This window comes from Sphaeramia orbicularis, chromosome 3 (genome assembly GCF_902148855.1).
Source record: "Sphaeramia orbicularis chromosome 3, fSphaOr1.1, whole genome shotgun sequence".
In the NCBI taxonomy this organism is placed as follows: Eukaryota; Metazoa; Chordata; class Actinopteri; order Kurtiformes; family Apogonidae; genus Sphaeramia; species Sphaeramia orbicularis.
Window position 1 is genome coordinate 44,392,316 of NC_043959.1, and position 24,300 is coordinate 44,416,615.

General features: G+C 35.7%; 1 protein-coding gene across 1 annotated transcript in view; it reads left to right on the forward strand.

Moving 5' to 3' along the window:
- LOC115411411 (CUB and sushi domain-containing protein 1-like) overlaps window positions 1–24,300 on the forward strand; it is a 692,182-nt gene that overhangs the window by 528,038 nt on the left and 139,844 nt on the right. Inside the window, exons 24-26 of the mRNA XM_030123526.1 lie at window positions 293–462; window positions 11,848–12,004; window positions 17,125–17,316. Of these exons, the coding sequence (XP_029979386.1) occupies window positions 293–462; window positions 11,848–12,004; window positions 17,125–17,316 (519 nt within the window). The remainder of the gene's footprint in view (window positions 1–292; window positions 463–11,847; window positions 12,005–17,124; window positions 17,317–24,300) is intronic.

Here is a 24,300-nt window from a genome sequence, read left to right on the forward strand (position 1 = left end):
TTTCATTTTGCCCCCGTTCTTAATGTTTCCCAGCTTGTTTAATTGTACTGCATTTTAAAATGTTTTGCTGTTCCTTATCTGTTTTCCTTTTTTTTCCCACCTTTTAAGCTAATCTTACTTAATTTGGTTTTGTTATTGTTATTTTTTTTATGTAATTCTGCAGTTATGCTTTCCTCTCTCCCTCTCATGTAAAAGTCAACCCAGACATTCTGCAAAATGTACATTGAAGTACAAGTGCAGATGGTATAATTCTGACCCACACTTTGCTATCTTCTTTCCTCTCTGGTTGTAGCTGAGTGCGGAGCCTCTACAATGGGACCAGAAGGCGTTCTCCTTTCTCCTAACTTCCCTTCCAACTATGATAACAACCATGAGTGCATCTACCGCATCACTACTGAAAAGGGCAAAGGAATCAGACTGAAGGCTGAGAGCTTCTCATTGCAAGAGGGAGACTATCTCAAGGTATATACATGTGTGAACCTATGCAAACACACACTCAACATTTGACAAGATTTAATTAATGTAGTTGAACAGAATCCATAAATGCACATATGCTTATTTCCAGATGTAAACACATAAAACACACATGCAGGATAATATCATAAGAAAAGCTGTCTATATGCAAAGTTGTATAGTCAGACATATTTTACATTATGTTTGAAATGAAAGCAGTAATTGATTTGTAGACAACGGCATAAACACAGGAACCTTATAAAATAATAACCAAAGATTATAAACTAAACTAACTGGTCATTGATCTGGAAGCAACGTCAGTATTAGCAAATCATCCCAGTCTGTATTCCATCAGGCCCCGTAGTATGTGCTTTGCACAAATGATGTGTTTCTCATTGTTAAATTGTCATTCCCCTTTGCTCCAAATAAATGTAAAGTGTAAAGGGGGGGTTGGTGAAAACAGCCAGAGGATGTTTCTGTGTTTCAGAAGTCAGCAACGAAGCAAATATTTACATTTTGGAGAAAGTAGCAGGCATATCAAAGAGGAGTGAACAGCAACTTACCATTCTAATGGAGGTGATAAACATCGCTAAATAATTAATCGAGACATATTATACTGTTCAAGTTAGAAGGAACCTTTTCAGCATCGCTTATACTGCTGTTGCTCTTTAATAAAATCAAAGATGTGGAAACAAAACTGAAAATAATCTTGAGGTGTAATTACTATTTGTGTATTTTTAGTCAGTATTAGGTGCTTCATTTCCTTTCTATTCACTATATGTGTGTAGTAACCATGGAATAATGGGTAATAATGTAATAATTCTGGCCATTTTAAATGTAATAAAGCTAATAACGTCATAACGTCCCACTAATCTAATAAAATGTTTAAGATAATAATACAGTTTTGCCAAATGTGTAATGAGTCATTACAACCAAAATTAAGGAGAGTATCCTTAATGAACAAATATGATGACTATGCCATTTGCTATACCTATTTTTTTATGAGCAAATAGCACAAACGCTTTTATTTCTAAGAAATGCAGTCCTATTGATCTATTATTACATTATCAGCTGCAGTTATTGCATTTTCAGAGTTGTTTTTTAGTGCTAAGCCACTAACATAATAACTTATTACATTATTGGCTAAATGTTATTACATTTTTGTTAGATTGTGGCTTTTGTTACATTTAAAATGGCCAAAATTATTACATTACACGATTATTACATTACATACAGGAAGGCTTGCCAGGGGGGGCATGGAATCATTCCTAGGTGTTTATTTTTTCTTCAGGTTAGAACATGTAGCAGGTGGAACTAATGTTTTAGCGTTGGAGCATTCTGGACTCATTTTAAGGACGTACAACAAACAAATCTACTGCCATGGTGATCTGTCACTAGACTAGACAAAGAGTTTAGGTTTGGAGAATGGACAAGGATTGGACTGGAAAAGAAAAATGTGCAGTGTTTCTGTTTTTGCACAGTTTGTACAGTTTGCACTTTGATGTTCTGAGATGTGCAACATAAACAGGCTCATTGCAGCCTCTGATATTGTTAAAATGTTCATCTTTGTTACCAAAATGTGTTTGTTGTTCTAAAAAAAATTACCTTATTGTCATAGTTTTAAGATAATTACACATTTCCTATTTTTATTTTGAAAAAAAATGTCTCAGGGAGCAGTCTTGTTGAGTTCATTTGTATTGTTCAATCAAAAATCTATGTTATTTTTAATTTTCACAACAAATTATTCAAGAAAAGCAAAAAGTATTTTTACGATATTGATGTTTCTTTCAATAAAAGTAATAATTGCACCACAGGTACAATGTTGTTGGGGTTGAGGGGGGCTTGGAGATTTTTCGTGCTCCAAAGGGGGGGCCCGACAGAAAAAGATTGAGAACCACTGACATATATTATGTTATTGGCCATTATTATATTATTGGTTGCTAAATATGTGCTTATTCATCCCTGAAGAGTTGCATTAACATATGTTGTTTCTAGAATAGTTCTGGACTAAAAATAAATTCCAGGTACATTTCTATTGTTTCTTACTTCTTCCTCATTTTGAAGAGATGAGAAGGACCGTCTTGAATGAGTGTTGGATTTCTATTTCTGCACCCACCGGTAATTTTCAGTACCTAATGTTTCTGAATGTGGTCCTTAAAGCCCACTGGTCCTGGAAGCTTTCATGGTCCACTTAAGGTGTTGGAAAATGTGGAGCATTTAATTAAACGAGACATGCAAAGAACAAGGCTGGGCTAAAAATGTGAACGACGGGAGGGGTTTGAATACTCAGTTTAGCAGGTACAGAATGTAGTTTGGTTGTTTTCGCCAGGTTTTCCATAGCTGTTAGCAGGTGTTAAACATTGTTGTAGAAGCAATAACATCCCTGCAGGGGTTTATTACCCATGTTCTCTATTAGTGCTGATAGTTCTCCTGCTGCAGTGGCCATCCACAGCTCAATGAATACATGGAAATAAAGGAACCACAGAATCAATTGTGATTCTGTTAACCCTCTAACAAACACGGTGAAGTTCATTACTAAAGTATTTGAAGGTTAATCTGTTTTCTTCATCGAGTGACCAGCTAAGGAATGCAGCCAAATATAACAGAGCGGAATGTAAGTTATTAATGCGGCGTAAGCATCGACTGGGTGACACATGGTGCACTTGAGGACACCATCAGGGAACGCATGCATGATTTGCAGTGTCAGTGTAATTCTTCTCTAATGCTGTCTACTGGCGCCCTTCTAAATGTTGCGTTACAGTACAAACTGTACATACTGAATATCATTTGTTCAAGTGTTTACATATTGTTAACTTGGATTTGCATAGCTGAACTACAGAGAGAATTACAAATGTTCTCAAATCTCATAAGTCCTCATAAGTCCTCTCTGAGGTACATGTGCCCACCTCAGTGTCAGTCAGGAGCAGCTATGTGAGATGTTTTACAGTCTTGATACTTTCCTACAGACACAGACTAAAAGTGTTTCCATTCACAATGTCTCTTAGCGGTATTAGGCCTGAGGGCATGGTTAAGCCAGTATGTGGTTAGAGTGTATTATCAGTATTAGGCCTAGAGCATTGGATGAGCCCGTCTGTGGTTAGATTGTATAAGCAGGGTTCTCCCTGACTTTTAGAGAGGCTTAACATTATTGTAAAAGGTGAAAATGTTCCAAGTGGGATATGTATTAAAAAAGCAAAATCCCCTAAAAGGAAAGGAGAGTGACACCAAGATGGTTAACATTCCTAAACATGTTAAAATATTGCTTTTATGTTCACTCAAACCCTGGATTTTGAAATATGTGCAGGAAAGCAACAGCCCTACAGTTATTTTAATGTTCAGTATTAACACATGCCTTTCTGTACACCGTAAGTCCACATTATGTCTTTGTCTGTGTAATTTAACAAAAAGATGCAGACAGCAGGAGTGAGGAACACAGGGAGATTTTGGATCCTTCTCAAAATGGGATTGTGTGAGGCATTTGACATAGTATTTACTGTAATAAATTGATTCCTTATCAGAATAAAACAGGAACAGAGGAGAAGAATACAGAGAACGACTTGAGATCACAAAAGTTAATGAGGACACAGCGGATGTTAACAAAGTAATCAGAACATAATGGGAGGCCACAAGAGTTATTGTGAGAGTGACACATCATAAAGCAAATATACAGTTATATTTGTTTCAATTTTGTGATGTAAAATGATATTATGTGTGCTAGTTTTTGTGTCCGTCCTTCTATAGTGCAGCTTTTGCAGTACAGTGATGATGAAGTGATGAAGCTATATTGCAAAATCATTTCGACAGTGTTGAATGTGCTGTTGGATGTTTACTTTCTGGCACCAGCACACTTAAAAAGCTGGTCCAACTTCAACATTTTGTGGGAAGAATAATCTATCCCATTAGGAATTTGGATCTAAGAATAGGAAAGCTGTCCTATTCGTTTCATGAGGAAGTTTTTCTTCCATGTGAGTCTCAGTCAGTGCATCATTATTTTTTACAAAACTCTATAATTTTGTCAATTTTTAGGCCTGTGCATATTCAGGTTATAAATATGCATGACCCTATATTTAAAGGAGTGATATTTTGCTTTTTTTAAATGGAATTATGCATTTTAAAACATTTCCCTGTGGTCTACATAAACTGTAAATGGTATGCTTGGGTCTGAATTCTTCATGAATTGAACTCCACAGGTCCATCTTCAACCCTATATCTGAGTAATGACACCAGAAAGGCCCTTTAAATGCACATGAGCCTCTTCACACCCCACCCTCTCCGGGTTGTTGACCGTGCTGCTCTGTCCCGTTCAGCCACTTGTGTTTGTTATTACAACCAACAACTGAACATTTTAGGTAATCTACTAGAAGTTCGGACATATTTTCAGTATGGTCTACAACCGCTGCTGCTGGCAAACAATTATGGCGTACTCAGAGAAATGTTCATCGGAAGTCTTGACCTTATATGTGCAAATGTCTTTACGTAACTAGTTATAGATGTAACAAATTAACCCTTTCATGCACACTGGTCACTACAGTGGACAGCTATTCTACGGCTGTTCTCTTGTATATTCATGGATTTTGTTGTTCTTTTTGTTGTTGTTTTTTTTTACACATATCTTTATTAAAGTTGTAAGACACTACATATCTTTTCTGGCATGAATTGGTAACAATATGTAGATCTCTCCTGAGCATAAAGCCCCAGAATCACAAGCCCTCCCCATAGTTTTCACACAATTTATCAGTAAATACATATTTCTGTGTGTCAAAAATTAAACATGTGGTGTCCAGCTAAGTGGACATTTTTGCAACTTCATGAAAAATAGGTTCATAAGAATTTTTTTTTCATTATTATTTTTTATGTATTTTTTTTTTTTTTTATTATTATTATTGTTATTTTTTAAATTATTATTATTTATTTTTCAGAAGAAAAATTTAAATCGCATTGTTTTGTTTTTTTTTCCATGTCTAAAGAGGAATAAAAACACTCAGGAAAAAATTTTGATTAAGGTTCTCATAATTTGTGCATGAAAGGGTTAAGCAGGAATTAAAACGGGTTGTAGAAATCCACTCGATTTTTGCTAAAATGAATATAAAGATAGCTTTGCAGCACCTGGAGGGTGTTCAAATTCAAACTTTTTGAACTATTAGTGTCCCCAAATACACAAATAAATGTACCAAAGACTAATAAAAGTGGGTTTAGCAAAATATGACCCCTTTAACCCTTTCATGCATACTGGTCACTCCAGTGGACAGTTATTCTACGGCTGTTCTATTGTTTATTCATGGGTTTTGTTGTTTTAGTTCCATATCAGGACTCTTATGCATCATCCAAAACACTGCAATTCATCCAATTACTGTAACTTTGCTGTTCTTGATAAACCTGATCTGCAGTAACATGTTTTAGAGTAAATCAATTGCTAATTGTTTTTTTTGTTTGTTTTTTTTGGGGTTTTTTTGCATATCCTCCTGAGACCCAGCAATGCATTTTGTCCTCTGTAGGGGACAAAAGTTTGACAGTTTTACTTTAAAAATGCTGTCCATTACAAAGGACATTCCATTTAAAAAAAATCAATCAATAAATAAAAATAGTTTTAAAAATGAGAAAACTGTTGCATTATGCAGTTTCCAATCAAGACAATTTTTTTAATGTAAAAAAAGCTAAAACTGTCCATTTCTTGGGTCTCAGGAGGATTTTATCTCCATGAAATGAGTAATAACTAATATCAGAGTGTGATAAAATGTGAGAAAACAGTAGCAATTTAGCAATTAGCAGCATTAAAAATGCTTTTATTTCATAGTTTTATATATAAGTATATCACTTTCTGATGATGATTTTTAAAACAATGTTTCTTTGCTTCAAAACTTAAATGGATGGTGTCCGGCTGAGTGGACATTTTTGTAACTCCATGAAAAATACGTTCATTAAAAAAAAAAAAATCAATTGCATTGTTTTTTCATGCCTAAAGAGGAATAAAAACACTCAGGAAAAAAATCGCGACTACGGTTCTCATAATTTGTGCATGAAAGGGTTAATAAATATTAGATGTATTTAGAAATTACTAATGTAAAAATATGTAATTATGTGAAAGACAGCAGTTTTTGCTGGGAAGAAATTAAATGAAGTAATTTTTTTTGTGATGGTACAGGATTGGTGTTATAAAGGGTGATATTTAACTTCAAACAATTAGCAGGAAATATATTGCAAAATATTATATTTTGCATTCAATTTTCTTATATGACATGCCCCGAAGTGCCACTCAGGCCAGCAATTAGCGTGCCACTCCCCAGGCTAAAGGAGCCAATGCCTGTTACTGCAGCTGATCACTTTGAACACAAACCGTTTGTTTGACATTTCCAGCAAGCTTCAGGCTAACATACGAACCAGCTCATTACAATACCTTCTGCTTTTGGCTTAGTTTTTACTCTGTTAAAGTAAGGGTTTACCAAGTTCAAATCACCTACAAAGAAAAAAAAAATCTTCTAATAGTGTTTGACCAAATTTGCTCAGATGCACTCCAACCCTGAAGAAAATTGAGAAGGTGAAAAAGAAACTAAGTGGTGGTTTGCAGGATTGTTCTATGAAAATAGAGGTGGTAGGAGAGCAGGAGGAGAAAGAAAGAGAGTCAAATAGACAGACATGGGGGTTTGGGGGGGGGGGGGGGGGGGGGGTGGCAGATGGTGACATGTTGATTTATGAGCCACAGGGCTTTTCATTAACCACACTGAGTTTTACTGAAACAGAGAGAGGAAGAAAGAAAGATGGGGGGGATGGGGGGGGGGACGGAGAGTAAGACAGACAGACAGACAGACAGACAGACAGACAGTGAGATGCAGAAATGGAGGACAGACAGGGATGATAGAAAGGATGAGGGAAGAAACAAACAGGGATAGAAGAGTTTAGCGGATTTATGCTAGAGATACTGTAAAACCTTATCTCTATTTTTTTTTTTAAATTGCACACTTTTACCATGCCGTCTACCTTGCCTCGCTGTGTTTTCCATCTCCAGGATTTATAACACATCCACATACTCAAATCCTGTACCTCCACCTGAATGCAGTGACTCGGAATAGTTAGAGAGAAACAGCAGTACGGTGCCTTAGCTCTTTTTCTTTGGCATTTGTGCCACCTGCAGACCTGTCACAACCAATCTGTGGACATGTCTAATTCTGTCAAATATAAGCACAAGGAGTTCACATTTATAGCACAGCTGTGGGATAATATTATGAGGAAGCTTTGTACTTCAGAGCCCTAATTCTCTCCCTCAAACTGCAGTCAAAAGTGTACCACACTTCCTAAACTGTCACTTCTCTCCTTTTCACATTAAATTTGCATTGTGATTTTTTTTTGACCACTAGAGAGGAAAAAATAGACCCTAAAACCAACCTAGGAGCCAATGAAAATTCTCCAAAAGCTCTGACAACCTGTGTTATATATAACAGATACTTATCCTATGCACTATAGGTTAAAAAAGATGGCTTTGAAAAGTTTGGAGATTCTTTCTTGGTGGAGTTCAGGAGCTGTGGCCAGCCTCTTTTTACAGCAACCACAATGGTTCCTAAGGGTGACCCAGTTTCAGGAGTAATATAGTAAAAAAGTAAATATCCATAGAATTATCCAGCCACTACTATGGGATAATTTGCTTCCTTGTTGTCTGACAGTATGCTCACGATTCCAGAAAATTTGATAAAACATGCCAAAATACACCTCGATAAATGACTTCCATTTTTTGTTTATGTTGTGACTTCGTCCGCACACTAACACCAGACACATCTACCAACTACACATTGTTAAACTGTGTAAAAGTCCATTTGTATGGCACTGAACTCTGCTCGGCTCTTTGTGTTCCTTAGTTCAAAGATTTTTCTTGAAGCTGTTGCTCTACTATCGGCATCTCCTTTTCTTGTGGAAATGAAAAACTTTCTGCCGTTTTGTCTGCTGCTTGTGCCCCAGAGACAGCTTAAGGGTTGTGCATCATTATGCAAACAATAAGGAGTGAAATCCTTAGGACTACAATATCAGTATCATGATTAATGTCACAGTTCTGAGAAAACTAGAAGAAGATGAGGATGATCAACAAAGGAAAAATAAGACAAGCATAAGGAAAGGTCACTGTGTGTCTGCTGTGAACCGGTCTTGCCTTTCCTCACATCCTCAGTTTGTTTTCATCTCTTTAGTATGTACGACCAAGTCCTATCGACCGTTGTAACTTAGTTAATTCATTACGACTTAGTTAATGGAATCAACATGCAACAGGCGTTTAGCTTTTACTGCAGGTGTTAAGGAAGCATTCTGTAATACTGGTTGTTTTCTTTTAAGTTAAATCTTCATCAGCAACATACTTTTTTACAACATTATTTATTTATTTATTCATTTCGTACATTTTGAGGTGCGACAGACCATGAAGATACGTCATTTCTACTAGGGATGGGCACAAATAATCAGTTTGGAGTCAAAAAGCTAAACATTGTCATCTGTTTTTTTAGAAGTCGACAAATTTCTATTTGTGATAGTGGAAGGAAAGTGGGTGTATGACACTGTGTCTGCTTGAGTGCTGCATATGTTAAGTAATTTATGATTTTTTTTATTATTTTTTTTTTAATCAAGTGGTGTTCTTGTGGTTTACCCACTCCTTGGTTGATGGTGGGTCACTATGTTTTTTTTTTTGTTTGTTTTGTTTTTTTGTCAGTTTGGTAACAATGACGTCTCCAGTAGTCACCTAACTGCCTTTTATTGATTGATTAATTGACTCCAAAAAGAAATTAATATGCCTATCCTTCATTTATATCACATAACATAACATATAGCACTGTGCAAAAGGCTCAGACAGCCTTAAGCCTTGTTATTTTTGCAGGGTTATAATGTGCGTGTTTGTCTTTCTTTCTAGCAAGAAATGTGAAAGAAATATGGGCAACAATACTGAAACACACACACACACAAACACAAATAAATAAATCAGAACTAAACAGCTTCTGCAGGTAAAGTTGGGTATTAGTGTGATTTGAATTCAGTAAATCTTCAACTCTCTTGGGGCGACTGAATGTTTTCTTAAATCATCTTGTTCTATATTCCACATATTCAGAACGTCCCAGAGGTTTTCATGGTCTTTTATCCTTTCCTCTGTCCAGATGGTCCCATATAGTTTTTGTCATATTCATATTCTTTTCCTCTAATGGATTTTTGTTTTTATTACTGCATACATTTTCATTGTATATTCCAGTTGTACATATATTACTACAATGAGTGAGAAATGCAAATGTAGAAATGATTGAGAAATGCATTTTGTGTATGTGTATTTCAACAGCACATATTTCCTGCATATTTCTTGTTAGAAATAAATACACGTGCACATCACAACCCTGCAAAGAAAACAGAATTAACCCATAAAGACCCAGTGATTTTTTTCTCTATATTTTACCTTTTTTATGTGATTTATCACCATTTATTGCAACATTATCTTCTTTATTTAGATTTTTTTCAGTGTAAACAATGTATTTTCCTGTATTTAATTCACTGATCATGTAAATGTTCATTAAAGCTCAGATTAAAGTTGAGGGTTATTATATCTGAAACAGAGAAAACTGAAGAAAAAGTGACTTTTTCAACAACAATATCATTAACTGAACATAAACCCAGTGTCTCCATCCACTGTCACTGATCCAAGTCCATGAGTTTTACTTGTGGATCAAATTTGTAAAAGATGAAGGTGTTTCTGTGTTCACTACAGAGCCTCTGAACGTCCAAATGGGTCATATCTGATGACCATGAAAAGATAAATAACTGTATTTTACACCAATTATAGACATAGATTGATTGGATTATTGGACCAACAGTGATTGAACTTTTTATATCAGTACAAAACTCACAATGAAATTCCATGTGGTCTCTGCCAGCAATAGTGCACTGAGGGACTATATACAACACAGTAAAAACACAGACATATATTAACCCTTTCATGCATAGGCCACTCCAGTGGACAGCTATTCTACAGCTGTTCTCTTATATACTCATGGGTTTTGTTGTTTTAGTTTCATATTAGCCAACACAGTGGACACTTACGCACCATCCCATACACTGACATTCAGACCATTACTGTAACTTTGCTGTTCTTGATAAACCTGATCTGCACTAACATGTTTAAGTGTAAATCAATTGTTATTTGTTAGACAAGGTTTTTTTTTTGCATATTATCTCCATGAAGTGAGTAATTACTGGCATTAGAATATGTTAAAATGTGAGAAGAAATCAGATTAGCAGCATAAAAATGTTTTTATTTCATTGTTTTCATATCACTTTCTGATATTCGGTTTTAAACGTATGTTTCTTTACTTCAAAAATTAAATGCATGGATATTTTTGTAACTCCATAGGAAAAAAAAACTTGATCGCATTGTTTTTTTCATGCTTAAGGAGTAATAAAAACACTGAAGAAAAAAATCTTGACTAAGGTTCTCACAATTCATGCATGAAAATACATCATACTGAAAAAGGTAACATACTATGAAAAGCACTACAAACTGACTATAAATGTTATTAACCTTATCTAAGTTCATCTAGTTTACAAACAATGCAAACTTTTTCTACTTGTGAAATGATGTCAAAGCTCATTTGATAAAATATACAGGGTGGGGAAGCAAAATTTACAATATTTTGAGGCAGGGATTGAAAGACAGTGTATGACCAATTAGTTTATTGAAAGTCATGAGAATTTATTTGCCACAAGAAAATTGACATAATAGAAAATGTTTTTATTCTATGTGTCCTCCTTCTTTCTCAATAACTGCCTTCACACGCTTCCTGAAACTTGCGCAAGTGTTCCTCAAATATTCGGGTGACAACTTCTCCCATTCTTCTTTAATAGTATCTTCCAGACTTTCTCGTAATAATTTTGCTCATAGTCATTCTCTTCTTTACATTATAAACAGTCTTTATGGACACTCCAACTATTTTTGAAATCTCCTTTGGTGTGACGAGTGCATTCAGCAAATCACACACTCTTTGACGTTTGCTTTCCTGATTACTCACATGGGCAAAAGTTTCTGAAAAGGTATGGATAATAGTGTTAGGTATGATTATGACATCAATATATGTTTGGTTTCAAAACAACTGACGTAGTACCTGCTGAGAAAAAAACAACTAAATGTTCATTGTAAATTTTGCTTCCCCACCCTGTATTTCTGGAATTTCCCCTTGTGGGACTAATGAAGTCATATCTTATCTTATCTTATATCTAAAAAACAAAGTTTTAATGTTTGAAAGACTGATTTGAGTTAAAACAACAACATCGTTTTTAGAGAATGTGTTACTCTATAATGTTCTATATACTGTGAAACAAATGCATATTGCCTGTGTCAGTTCTTGTGAATGGTATGTTCCATTGTTCTCTTTTTTTGATTAACAGGTATATGATGGAGAAAACAGTTCGTCCCGTCTCCTTGGCAACTTCACACGTGACAGCATGGTGGGTCATATCATCAACAGCACATCCAATCACTTGTGGGTGGAGTTCAACAGCAACGCCTCTGGAACAAATCAGGGCTTCCGCCTCACATACACAAGTGAGTTATCTGAAAATACAATATCCATTGAGGCTGAACTAAACTGAGAGCAGCAATAGAGATGTAGTTTACTTGACCTTGTAATACATTTTCCCCCTAAGCTTTAGAGTAACTGCTACTGGGGGTAAAGAACGAAGAAAGAAATCAATCACACACTTACAAATGCATTCATTCACACAAATAAATGCCATTCTCCTACATTTTGGAGGAGCTCGTTGTGGAGGGTCCTTGTAAGTAGATCTTTTCTAAATGGGGGGGTGCTTATTGTTACAGACACAATACATGTTGAAGATGTTCTGTGCTACAATCAAGAGATTCTTTGTGGCTGTTTAGTATCAGAAGCCAATAGATTGACTCCAAAACTTAACAATAGGGGTGTCAAGCTTATTTTAGTTCATGGGCCACATACAGAAATATATGATCTCAAGTGGGCAGGATTCATTCATCTTCTGGACCCACTTTATCCTCACTAGGGTCATGGGGGGTGCTGGAGCCTATCCCAGCTACCTATGGGCAAAGGCGGGGTACACCCTGGATGAGTTGCCAGTTCCCAGTAAAATAATATTTAAAAAAAAAAAAAAGTAAAAATGTGTATATCTACAAACTATACTTCAAAAAATGTGAATAACACGAATAACCACAAACATCCTGAAATGTCTTAAGAAAAATAAATCAATTTCAACAATATTATGCCTTAGCCTTTTGCCTTATCATCTACACATGTGCATTACAAATAGCAGATTTCAGTCACAAAACATAATATTACTAAAATAAAAAAAGACATTTCAGGTTGTCTATTTTTGTTTTTGTTCAGGTTATTCACATTTTTGTGACATGGTAATTTATAAATGTAAAGATTTTCATGTAATTTTACTCAAAACCAAGAGAAAAACTCGGAGTTGTCATTATTTATAGGTTATTATGATAGTATTTAACTGGTCCAACCCACTTGAAATGGAATTAAATGATTTTCAACACTCTTGATTGTTAATATCTTCAGTGTAATTTTTGGATTTCACAAATTCATCTCATGATCTAGAGTGGACCCTTTGCTGGACTGGTTTTAGCCCATGGGCTGCATGATAAAACCCCTGGTTTAGAGAAAAGTTTTCTCAATTTTTTTTTTTTTTTTTTTTTTTTTTTTTACTTCTGACAGCCTCGAGGGTACTTACACTGGATTTTGTGAAATGGGATGTGGGATTTTCTGATTTTGGTTCATTTTCTGTGGAGTTCAAAGTACAACAGCAATTAACCAAGCACATGCCTGTGATGCATTAGGTCAGCAGATCTCAGACGTGTGCAGCAGCAGCAGCAGCAGCAGCAGCTATAAAACGCTTGACAGACACACACAAACACACATACGCACACATCTCGCTGTCTTTAAGAGAGTCTGTTAAGGAGGCAAGACCAGCTGCTGTGTAAGTCAAAGTAGCTATTAGAGGAGCATTTATCTGCAAGTCATTAATAGGAGGTGAGAAAGTGACATATCTGGAGTGGAAGTACGGCTGGACCAAGGGACAAATGGATGACGGTGGATGGTATATGGATAGTAGATGGATGCTCTGTGTGTCAGATAAACCATTAGGCAGCCGTTAATCTTCAGGTCATTAAAAGAGACAAGGTGACACCCTCTGCAAAGTTCTGCTACAATGGACGACTTGATAGATAGATACAAGGGACTGATAGAGAGATGAAATAGGAGAATGGAGATGCAAGCATGTGATTGAAAGAGGCACCGATGGATTCTTAAGTAGGGTCAGGGACTGAGTAAAGCATCTTTAATAGTACACAGTGTTAGAGGCTATTTTAATAGGGCAATAAGAATTCAAACAGCTGTTCAAGACATTAACTAAGAGAGATTGGCAGCAGTGAGACGCATCTGTTTTACTGATATGATGAGGGGATAGTGTGGGTACGTAGACAGATTGTAGAATGACCTCACAAAACCGTGGACGCAGCTTTGGTAGAAAGTTGCAGTCTGTGGTGAAGATGCTACTACATGACTAAGTGTCGTTTCTGATTGGACAATATTGTGTATTCAGATTTTGTACCCTGTTTCTGTCCAGAAATAACAGATAACAGGTGCTGTTTTACATATAATCACATCACTCAACAGTGAAGTGGTTTGGTGGATTTTTCTGTGCTCTAATTAGATAATCTAGTGACACCCTTTGCCAAAAAAACACAGTCTTTACAGGCAGGAGCCCAGTTATATAATACAATACATAATTCATTTTAACAGCCCACGAAACCTTTCAGTTTCAAATTAAGGGCAATGCTGATTAGATTTCTTTACGTTTATGTGGTTATAGTTTATACTAGCCGCTGCCGCACATGTCTGACCTGATTCTTAAAGGTTAATGAATGATCAAAACCGATAAATTTTCCCATGGCAGTTTGCTTGTTGAAATGAGTACTTGTTGAATGTGTACAGAGGTGAAATTAATTATGATTCATCACAATTTTAGAAAATCATCTCTAGTGCACGAATAGAACCACTGGTGTTCGTGTTGTCTTTCATGATGAAGAGGTCATTAGGTTTTTAAAGCAGAAGACAAAGAACTTTTGAAAATGTGCAGGCAATTTACCTTAGCTGTCACATGATCAGAAAGCGGACAAAGGGTCCAAAAGTAAACCTCAACTAAAATATTTTTTATGCCACTTTTCAAATTACATTCATTTGACTAAAAAAGTTATTTGTTTGCGTACTCACGGTTCAGTCAAACTAAAAATGTGTTTCTTACAGTCTATGCCAGTGTTTTTCAACCCCACATAAGGTCGCCTGAAATTCAAATGGGGTCGCCTGAAATGTTTAGTGATTGATAAAATAAATAAATATATAAATAAATACTAATAAACAATATATGGTGACTTAAGAGAGACAATCCCAATACATAAAAGACATGACAAACTCTGAAGCTGAAACTGAAGCACTGTGGTTCTGTTTATCTTTCAAATGTTCATTGTGGTCGGTTTCAGATGCTGCAGCTCTTTCATAACTCATAGTTTGAGTTATTGTTTGTTCAGTATTAATTGTCAGCCTTATAAATCCAAGCTGGACTGACTGTACATATCCTGACCAAGGAAAATAAAATTCTCACTTTGTGCAGTAATCTACACCTGGCTTTTCTGACTCCGTCCATAATAATATACATTATATAGACTGAACTGTTGTGCAGCGATATGGGGTAACAACTATAAATCAAATATTAATTCTATATTCTTACTTCAAAAAAAGGCAAGTCAACTTGTCAATCAAGCACAGTACCTAGCTCCAACAAATCCCCTATTTATCAAATTAAATGCTCTAAAGCTACACGATCTGGTTGACCTCAATACTCTTATTATAATGTATAAAGCCCATGAACATATGCTCCCCTACAGTCTACAGGAGATGTTTGAGCCCAGGCAAAGGAATTATAATTTAAGGGGAACTGAAATCTACAGGAAAATTAAGTATAGAACAAACATAAAAAGCCAGTGTATCTCTGTTAGAGGGGTACATCTGTGGAATAATCTGGAGCAAAACTTAAAAATGTCTTCTTCAATCTGTGCATTTAAAAGGATGTATAAATCCACTATAATAACAAAATATAGAACATTACAGTACGCATAAAACAAGATATTATAGTTATTTGGTTATCATGATAAGAAGATACTATCATATTTATTGATCATTGTATTTGGAGTAATATTTAAAGTGGATATACAGGGTGGGGAAGCAAAATTTACAATATTTTGAGGCAGGGATTGAAAGACAGTGTATGACCATTTAGTTTATTGAAAGTCATGAGAATTTATTTGCCACAAGAAAATTGACATAATAGAAAATGTTTTTATTCTATGTATCCTCCTTCTTTCTCAATAACTGCCTTCACACGCTTCCTGAAACTGAAAGTGTTCCTCAAATATTCGGGTGACAACTTCTCCCATTCTTCTTTAATAGTATCTTCCAGACTTTCTCGTAATAGTTTTGCTCATAGTCATTCTCTTCTTTCCATTATAAACAGTCTTTATGGACACTCCAACTATTTTTGAAATCTCCTTTGGTGTGACGAGTGCATTCAGCAAATCACACACTCTTTGACGTTTGCTTTCCTGATTACTCATATGGGCAAAAGTTTCTGAAAAGGTATGGATAATAGTGTTAGGTATGATTATGACATCAATATATGTTTGGTTTCAAAACAATTGACGTAGTGCCTGCTGAGAAAAAACAACTAAATGTTCATTGTAAATTTTGCTTCCCCACCCTGTATATATTATAGTTTATATTAAAAACGGTTGATTATTGCAAATCTGATTGTGTGTATAGGAATGTTTTTTATGGATGTTTTGTGTTATTGTAAAAAAATATACAGAGGAAAATGTGTGTTAACAAAGCAAAGGAAGCGGATCTAGTTTGATTATTAGTTTGTAAAAAGGGGGTGGGAGTCAATAAGTTATACTTCTTCCCACTCCTTTTCGAGTGCAAAAAAAAATTGTATTTGTTTATTTGTTTTGACCATGTTGTATGATTCTTTGTTATTTGATGATTCTATGTGCTCGAAATAAACTACTACTACTACTGCTACTACTACTACTAAATGTTGTCTAAAATTAACGTTTATTTGCAACATAGTATAGCAAACTATTACATGATCAAAAACAAATTAATTTTAGAAAAAAAAATGTCTCCGTTTGGAATGTCTGGGGTCACCAGAAATTTGTGATGTTAAAATGGGGTCATGAGCCAAAAAACGTTGGGAACCACTAGTCTATGGAGTTAGAAATAATGTATTTTTTGAGGTTTCAAGTCTATGTGTTGCCATATGAACAGGCTATTGTGTGTATTAACAACGTTTTTCTGCTAAAACTAAATCTATTTCTGTCTGCTTGGTATTCAATTTGATCATATTATCTTATTGTGAGTCACAGAATATATTTAGCGTTAGCCGGTGGAGGGTCACACTAATTTATTCATCTGCTAAACTCAAAATTTACCCACATCTGGCTCTTTAGACTCAAATGACCTCCCATGTCCTCGTGCTTATAACTTCTCTGAATCATCATGCTCAGTTATGCAACGCTGTCTGCTGCTCGGAGTGAATTCTCTAACCTCGATGTGGGTCTTTCTCTAGGTTTTGACCTCATACGCTGTGAGGAACCAGGCGTACCCAGTTATGGCTACAAGATCCAGGATGACGGTCACTATGCCAACACGTTTGTCCTTTACTCCTGCAACCCTGGATACAGTCTCCATGGCAGCAGTACGCTCACCTGTCTTAGTGGAGACCGTCGTGTCTGGGACAAACCACTTCCTTCATGCGTTGGTTAGTATGCTTGTGAATGTGCAAATAGGTTCAATGTACATGAATAATTCAGTGCGACACAACCTGACTCGCTCACATTTTTCTTACGATTCAACGTGAGAAGCAGCAGAGAAATGTGCGTTGATTGGCATGGTGATAAAAAAAAAAAAAGGGTGATTAAATTATTGAGTCAATACAGGTAAATGCTTGGAGAAGGGTGTATGTTGACTGATTCATGCAGCTGTGTGTAAATAAAACACTGCTCATTTGTGAATCTGAGCACACTAGACTATCTGCAGACAGTAGCATGAGGATTCTGTGTTTTTAAGGAAGGCATTATAAAGTGGCTAAAATAGGGAATGACTGCCTGAATGCTATTTTGATAAATTCATAATGTCAGCCAGTATGCTTTCTTGTACCCTGTAGGTGCCTGCAGTGTTTATGCCAAGGACTTTGACAGTAGCTTAAGTTTCCTGTTCTATTCTCAGCATGCTCAATAAATAGAACATCACCAGAGACTTCTAAAAGACCAAACATGAAGTGATGACAGAAAAGTATTTATTCATCTGAAATAGTTGCTTCTTAAAAAATATAGAATAAAATATAAGTATAGCATTAGTGTGAAAAATGTTCAGATGCACTTTACACATAACAACATCCTGATGATGGCAGTTCAAACCACAGATTCCCCTTGTTTGTGTATTTGCATTATTATTATTACCCAGCCTCCCCAAGGGTGAGGCATGGGGTATTGTTTTTGGTTCTGTTTGTTTGTTTTATTGTTTGTTAACACTCTAGCAGCAAAACTATTGGTGGAATTCATATCAAATTGGATTTATAGATTGCCAGTGACCCAGAATAGATCTAATTACATTTTGGGAAATGTAGGTCAAAGTTATTTATTTATTTATTTATTTATTTATTTTAATCTTTCTTTTTCTCCCATTCACTTATAATCTGTAAAGTTTCAAATGTCTGTAAAAACATCATTTTTGTTCCAATTTACTTCAAACTTGGCACATATATGGAGGTAATGGATATGCTGACATCAGCACACACATAGACGTGATGACATCAGCTGGATCAATGCCAAAATAAGCTACAATACGGGTTTGTTGTGCCTGGCACCACTTGTAATTTTTCTGTTTGTTTAACCAGGGAAGGCTCATTAAAATTAAAAAAGTCTTTTGCAATGGCATCTTAGCCAAGACAGGCAGCAGCACAGATTGTATATAACTTACAGTCAACACACAATCAAACATACAGTCAGATAATATGGATATGATTAAAAAATGTACAAAATGTACAATCAGTATCCAATTTATAAATAACGTATAAATCAGATTAAGCAAGTTCAGTTTAACAGTCATGCAAAGCAATTACATCCAGATGTTTCTGCCTCCCTGTCACTTAAAATCTTCCTAAAGGGGTCTACAGAGACCAGCTCCTTCAATTTAAGATAATTTTGCAGACGTTTCCATGCAGAGGAAAGCTGAAAAGCCTTCCTCCCAATGTGTGACGGTACTTTAGGAGCCGACGGTACAAACAATTCCTGAGAATTACTCTTTTCTGGAACATATCCATTTGGAAATAAGAAGGAAGCTGACACAAAAACACGTCTAAGCCAGGTTTATTGTAAGACATCATCTGATAAAATACATGAACAGAATAAGAACCAATGATAAAATAACATTTAATACTTTGTCCACACTGATATGAATATTTTTGTGATTTGTATCACTAAATTGGAGATTTTTTTTTTTTTTTTTAATTCTGTCAAAGTGTAGATTTTTTATACAAAGAGATGATGTCTGTGTCTGTGTAACAACAACCATGGCGCATATAGATAGATAGATAGATAGATAGATAGATAGATAGATAGATAGATAGATAGATAGATAGATAGATAGATAGATAGATAGATAGATAGATAGATAGATAGATAGATAGATAGATAGATAGATAGATAGATAGATAGATAGATAGATAGATATGGCGGTCAGCACAGATACATTTGGGAGATGGATGGATGTGCTGATTTTGTGGTGAAGTCTGTATAATATAAAGAATATATTTTAGCCAAACCAACACTTTAAAGTTAACTTTTCGTTTCTGTTAAACTTCCTGACACACTAAAGCGTCTGTATTTGCTGTGTCCAATATCGTCTGAAAGTCTGCAGTGTTTTCAGGTTAGTTTTACAGAAACAATGGTTTGTCTGAGGGTTTATAGTTGTTTTTGTGTTCTAGAGAGCACAGAGAGAGGGAAATACATGTTAAGAGAAATATATGTATTAGTGTGGACAGTCACGTTTTAGATCATTCAGCTTCAGTCCAAACAACAACAAGGCTTTAATATAATAATAACCACCACTAACACTAACCGACATCCACAGTTCCATTATTGTTAATAAATAAAAAGTACAGCTTGTTTATGACGTGAATGATGTGAAAGCACACTGGATAAAATATAACTAAAAAACAATGTTGAAATGTTTCAAACACTGATTTGAGCTAAAACAGCATATATAACATATTGTTTTGCACAATTTGATGGAAGCTTATGAAATATTGAGTATTTAGCCTGATATCTGACTGCTGGTGTGCACTGCCACAATATTAGGTTCTATTTTTCAGATGGTAAAAATGACAAAAATAAGAGGTTTCTCATTTGGCAGATTTTGAATATATTTGAATATTTCCTAGGTAGTACGGTAGATAAGCTGCCAGAGGGCAGATTTAGCTTTAGTTGGCACTTGGCAGCTCTTAATTAGGTTGGTGAGGAATGTGCCAAACGATTCAGGTGCTTTGACATGTTTTTTTTTTTTTCTTCTTTTTTTTTTTCATTTTTACTTATGGACCTGTGAAAGATGTTTTGTGTTTTGAACTCAGCATGTGCAGCTGCCCGATGCTGCTTATTGTCATTTAGCAACCACCAGCGAAGCATGAACTTGACATTTGTTTGTTTGTATTGTTTTTAGCTAGCTTGGAAATCCCTGAAAGCAAATGTGCAATTTTGGAAGTCCATAATTCCTACTCCTACATAAATATTTTGTGGCTTTGCATATTTTACAAATTAAAACACTTTCCCTGTAAGTATTTCTACCTTGTTGGGTTGACGAGGGCGCTTGGCACATGTTAATTTCGATTCCCCTACTTCATAGTCAAAGCCTGTGTCTCTTGTACCTGCCAGCACACCTGAACTCTCAGTGGTGGAACGTGGCCTAATGTGGTTGCTACCAGCAACTGAAAACAATGTGTGTGTATCTGTGTGCCGTTAGCGCATTTATATGTGTCTGAATGAGAATGAGAATGCATTTTGGATTGGATGTGTGTCAATGCGTGTGTGTGTGTCCCTGTGTACCTCTGCAGTCAGTCATTCATTTGTAGCTACTCTGTTGCTGCCTTATTTCAGGTAAGCCAGCAACCAAGAGAATACTTGCTGACAGGGCCCTGGGCTAACTACGTCTATAGCTACCTTTGTGTCTCCTTCCTTTGTCTGTCTGTTGAGGCGTTTGTCTTCCCTCTCTACTTGACTCAGTCCCATATCGTGTGTTCTAGCATAAAGATGAGGAGATGGCTTTGCCTTAGGCTATTTCTATACCATCCTTCTCTTTCTCTTACACACATACAGAGTGGTGGTCTACCTCTAGGGGACTCTTTTTTTCCTGTGTCTTGCTCGATTGACACTGTAAACCTGTCTGTCTTCTATTATATATGTCTCTTATTTTCCGTTTCAGAAAATTGCAATTGTCACTGGATCTAGCTTATTAAATAACTCATTTCTCCTTTTTGTGTGTTTTTTTCCCTCAACACTCTACCTGTTTTTCATACTAAAAAAAAAAAACATAGCGGGAAACTAAGAAAAGGGCTTTAACTGCGACTATTTATTTATCAGGGACTAGGGGTGTAAGAAAATATCGGTTCTGTAATATATCACGATATTTCATTTCACAATACTGTATCGGTATTAATAGGTTGTGTATCGATATTTTTAGGTATTTATTCAAATGCAGATATTGTGGAGGTTCTTTTTTTTTTTTTTTTTTTTTTTTGTTTATATTTTATTATTATTTAACACTCTTTTATTAAATAATGTTAGTTCCTTTGTTGGGATTGCACAAAAATAATGTTAAGATGTTAGTTATGAACTAAGAGAATATGAACATTTGCATAGAATCTTAAACTGTAGTGTCTGTAAAACATAATTTAGGTTTTAACACAGGAAAATTTTGTGATATAGCATTAGATCCTGTTCTAAACAAATAAAAATGTGTTTAGTATTTATGTATATTTCTGGTGTAATTAAATTCTTCAAAGGAAATAATCATTTAAAAAAAGAAACAAAAAATCGCCTTTTTAACAGTATCATGATATATTGTGACATATCGTATCGTGATCCTAGTGTTGTGATTTGAATCGTATCACCAGATTCTTGCCAAAACACACCCCTATCGGACTAAAACAACTGGCGATATCATTGTGAGGGTATATGTTATATTTATTATTGCTTGCATAAGTGCACAAACAACTGTTCAAATACATTTCTCTGTGTTTTTTCTGCTTTATTCTTCTTCTGTTTTGCATTTGTATGTATATTTGCCTGCATCTCGCCTACAGCTAAAGATATATCATCGTGTTGTAGATTTTAGGGCTATGTTAATGGAATCCCTTTAACTTAAATAAACACGGCACGATCTCTGCCATAAATCCTTTTCCACACCAAACTGTTTTCTAATCAGCTGTGATGTGCTGGCTCAGGGGCTTGTGTACTATGTACTACCATGATGAGTCCGAATCTGCTCCAAGCCTTTTTCTGCTGATGTGGGCTATCTTTCCGTTCCCGGCTAACGACGACAATATGCTTTAAAAATCACACAACAAGACACTTGGGTATTCCTTCAAGAAAAAAACAAACCAAAAAAAATAAAATAAATAAAAACATCAAAGCTGTTCACAAACCTTGAACTTATAAGAGGAGCTGGGATAATTCAAGGTTGATTTATTGATTCAAGCTTCCTTAACTGGTTCCTCAACCTTCACACCTGAGAGTAATTTACAGCAAAGTAAAGGAACAGCCTCTCACACTGCAGAAATCATCTGAAATTCATACGGCTGGAATTGAGACAGCAAAATAATACCAAGAAAATAGTGGAATCGAGAAACATGCTTTCAAGGAGTTATATGTGGTATTGATAGTCCAAATTCTCAACAGCAGGGAGAAATTGCGTATAGAACAAATCAGCATTATGTATCCACAGACTGTATCAAACACTGACTAGAGTACAAAGCCCATTGGTTACACACACTGTAATACACTATCATCAAGTTTTTTTTTTCATACCATGACTCCTAGCTGCTTATTTTGACAGGGGGTCAAAAAAAACACTGTGTTTTATAATGTGCCGCATTAGCTGATAGTTTACGTTATAGCAAAATCACCTCCATTTTTCTGTACAGTTTGTTTTGTCAACAGCTGCACTAAAGATCTGTTTGGAATCATCTAAACAAGGACAGAACTGTTACTGTTTAGTCTGAATCAACAAATGGCAAACTTTGCAAAGATAACAAGTGGTGCCAATCACAACAAATCCCGCCCCTTGCATGTATTGTATCTTATTTTGGCATCGATCCTGCTGATGTCATCATGTCAACTGCCTCTATTATATATACCAAGTCTGAAGTTAATTGAAACAAAATTGATGTTTTTGTAAATATTGGAAATTTCACCCATTATAAATAAATGGGAGAAAAAAAGATTAAACTAGAAGCACTCGGAGAGCGCAGACCTCCGCCAAGGCTGATCAGTGGCCCCCCCCCGTGGGCCCCCCCACCCCCGATCACCACCAAAATTTAATCATTTCTTCCTTATCCCATTTCCAACAAACCCTGAAAATTTCATCCAAATCTGTCCATAACTTTTTGAGTTATGTTGCACACTAACGGACAAACAAACGTGCCCCCCCCCCCCCCCCCCCCCCCGTGGGCCCCCCAACCCCCGATCACCACCAAAATTTTATCATTTCTTCCTTATCCCATTTCCAACAAACCCTGAAAATTTCATCCAAATCTGTCCATAACTTTTTGAGTTATGTTGCACACTAACGGACAGACAAACAAACAAACAAACAGACAGACAAACAAACAAACAAACAAACCCTGGCAAAAACATAACCTCCTTGGCGGAGGTAAAAAAAAAATAACTTTGACTTACTTTTCCCAAAATGTAATTATATCTATTCTGGGTCACTGGCAATCTATACACCTACCTGGTATGAATTCAACCAATAGTTTTGCTGCTACAGACATTTCACATTTGACCCATTATAAGTGAATGGGAAAAAAAAGATTTAAAAAAATTCATAAAAAATCTGAACTTTGACCTACTGTTCCCAAAATGTAATAAGATCTATTTTGGGTCACTGGCAATCTATAAACCCAATTTGGTATGAATTCAACCCACAGTTTTGCTGCTAGAGTGGTAACAAACAAACAAACAAACAAACCCAAAAACGATACCCCTTTCCTCTCCTTCGGAGGGTGGGGTAATAAAATCACATAATGAGTTTATACCTTCGTAATCAAACTCACCTATGTAGAATAAATGCTACAGAGACCGGTAGAGTGACTCACTACTCCCTCTAGTGGTCACATATATCCTGTATGAATAGATTCAGTTCATATGTCTGTAATCCATTACACTGAGGTCTTTGGCAGAACCTCACAGCTCTTTATTCTAAACCTCTAATGATAATTTTAGGTAAATTTAAATACATGAAAGTAGAATAACTACATAATAGCCCAAAATGCATAAAGCTTTTGCATTAAAAGAGGCTCCAAACACGCTCCTCATTTTTCAGTGTAATTAAAAGCGGTTAGACAGTGTTTACACAGCCCTACGACACCACTGTTGTTTGTTTCCCACAACAGCAAGATGTAAAGGTATAGCTTTATGTGGTTTATTTTCTTTATTTGAGCACCATACAAAACTTTATGTGGTGACTCATA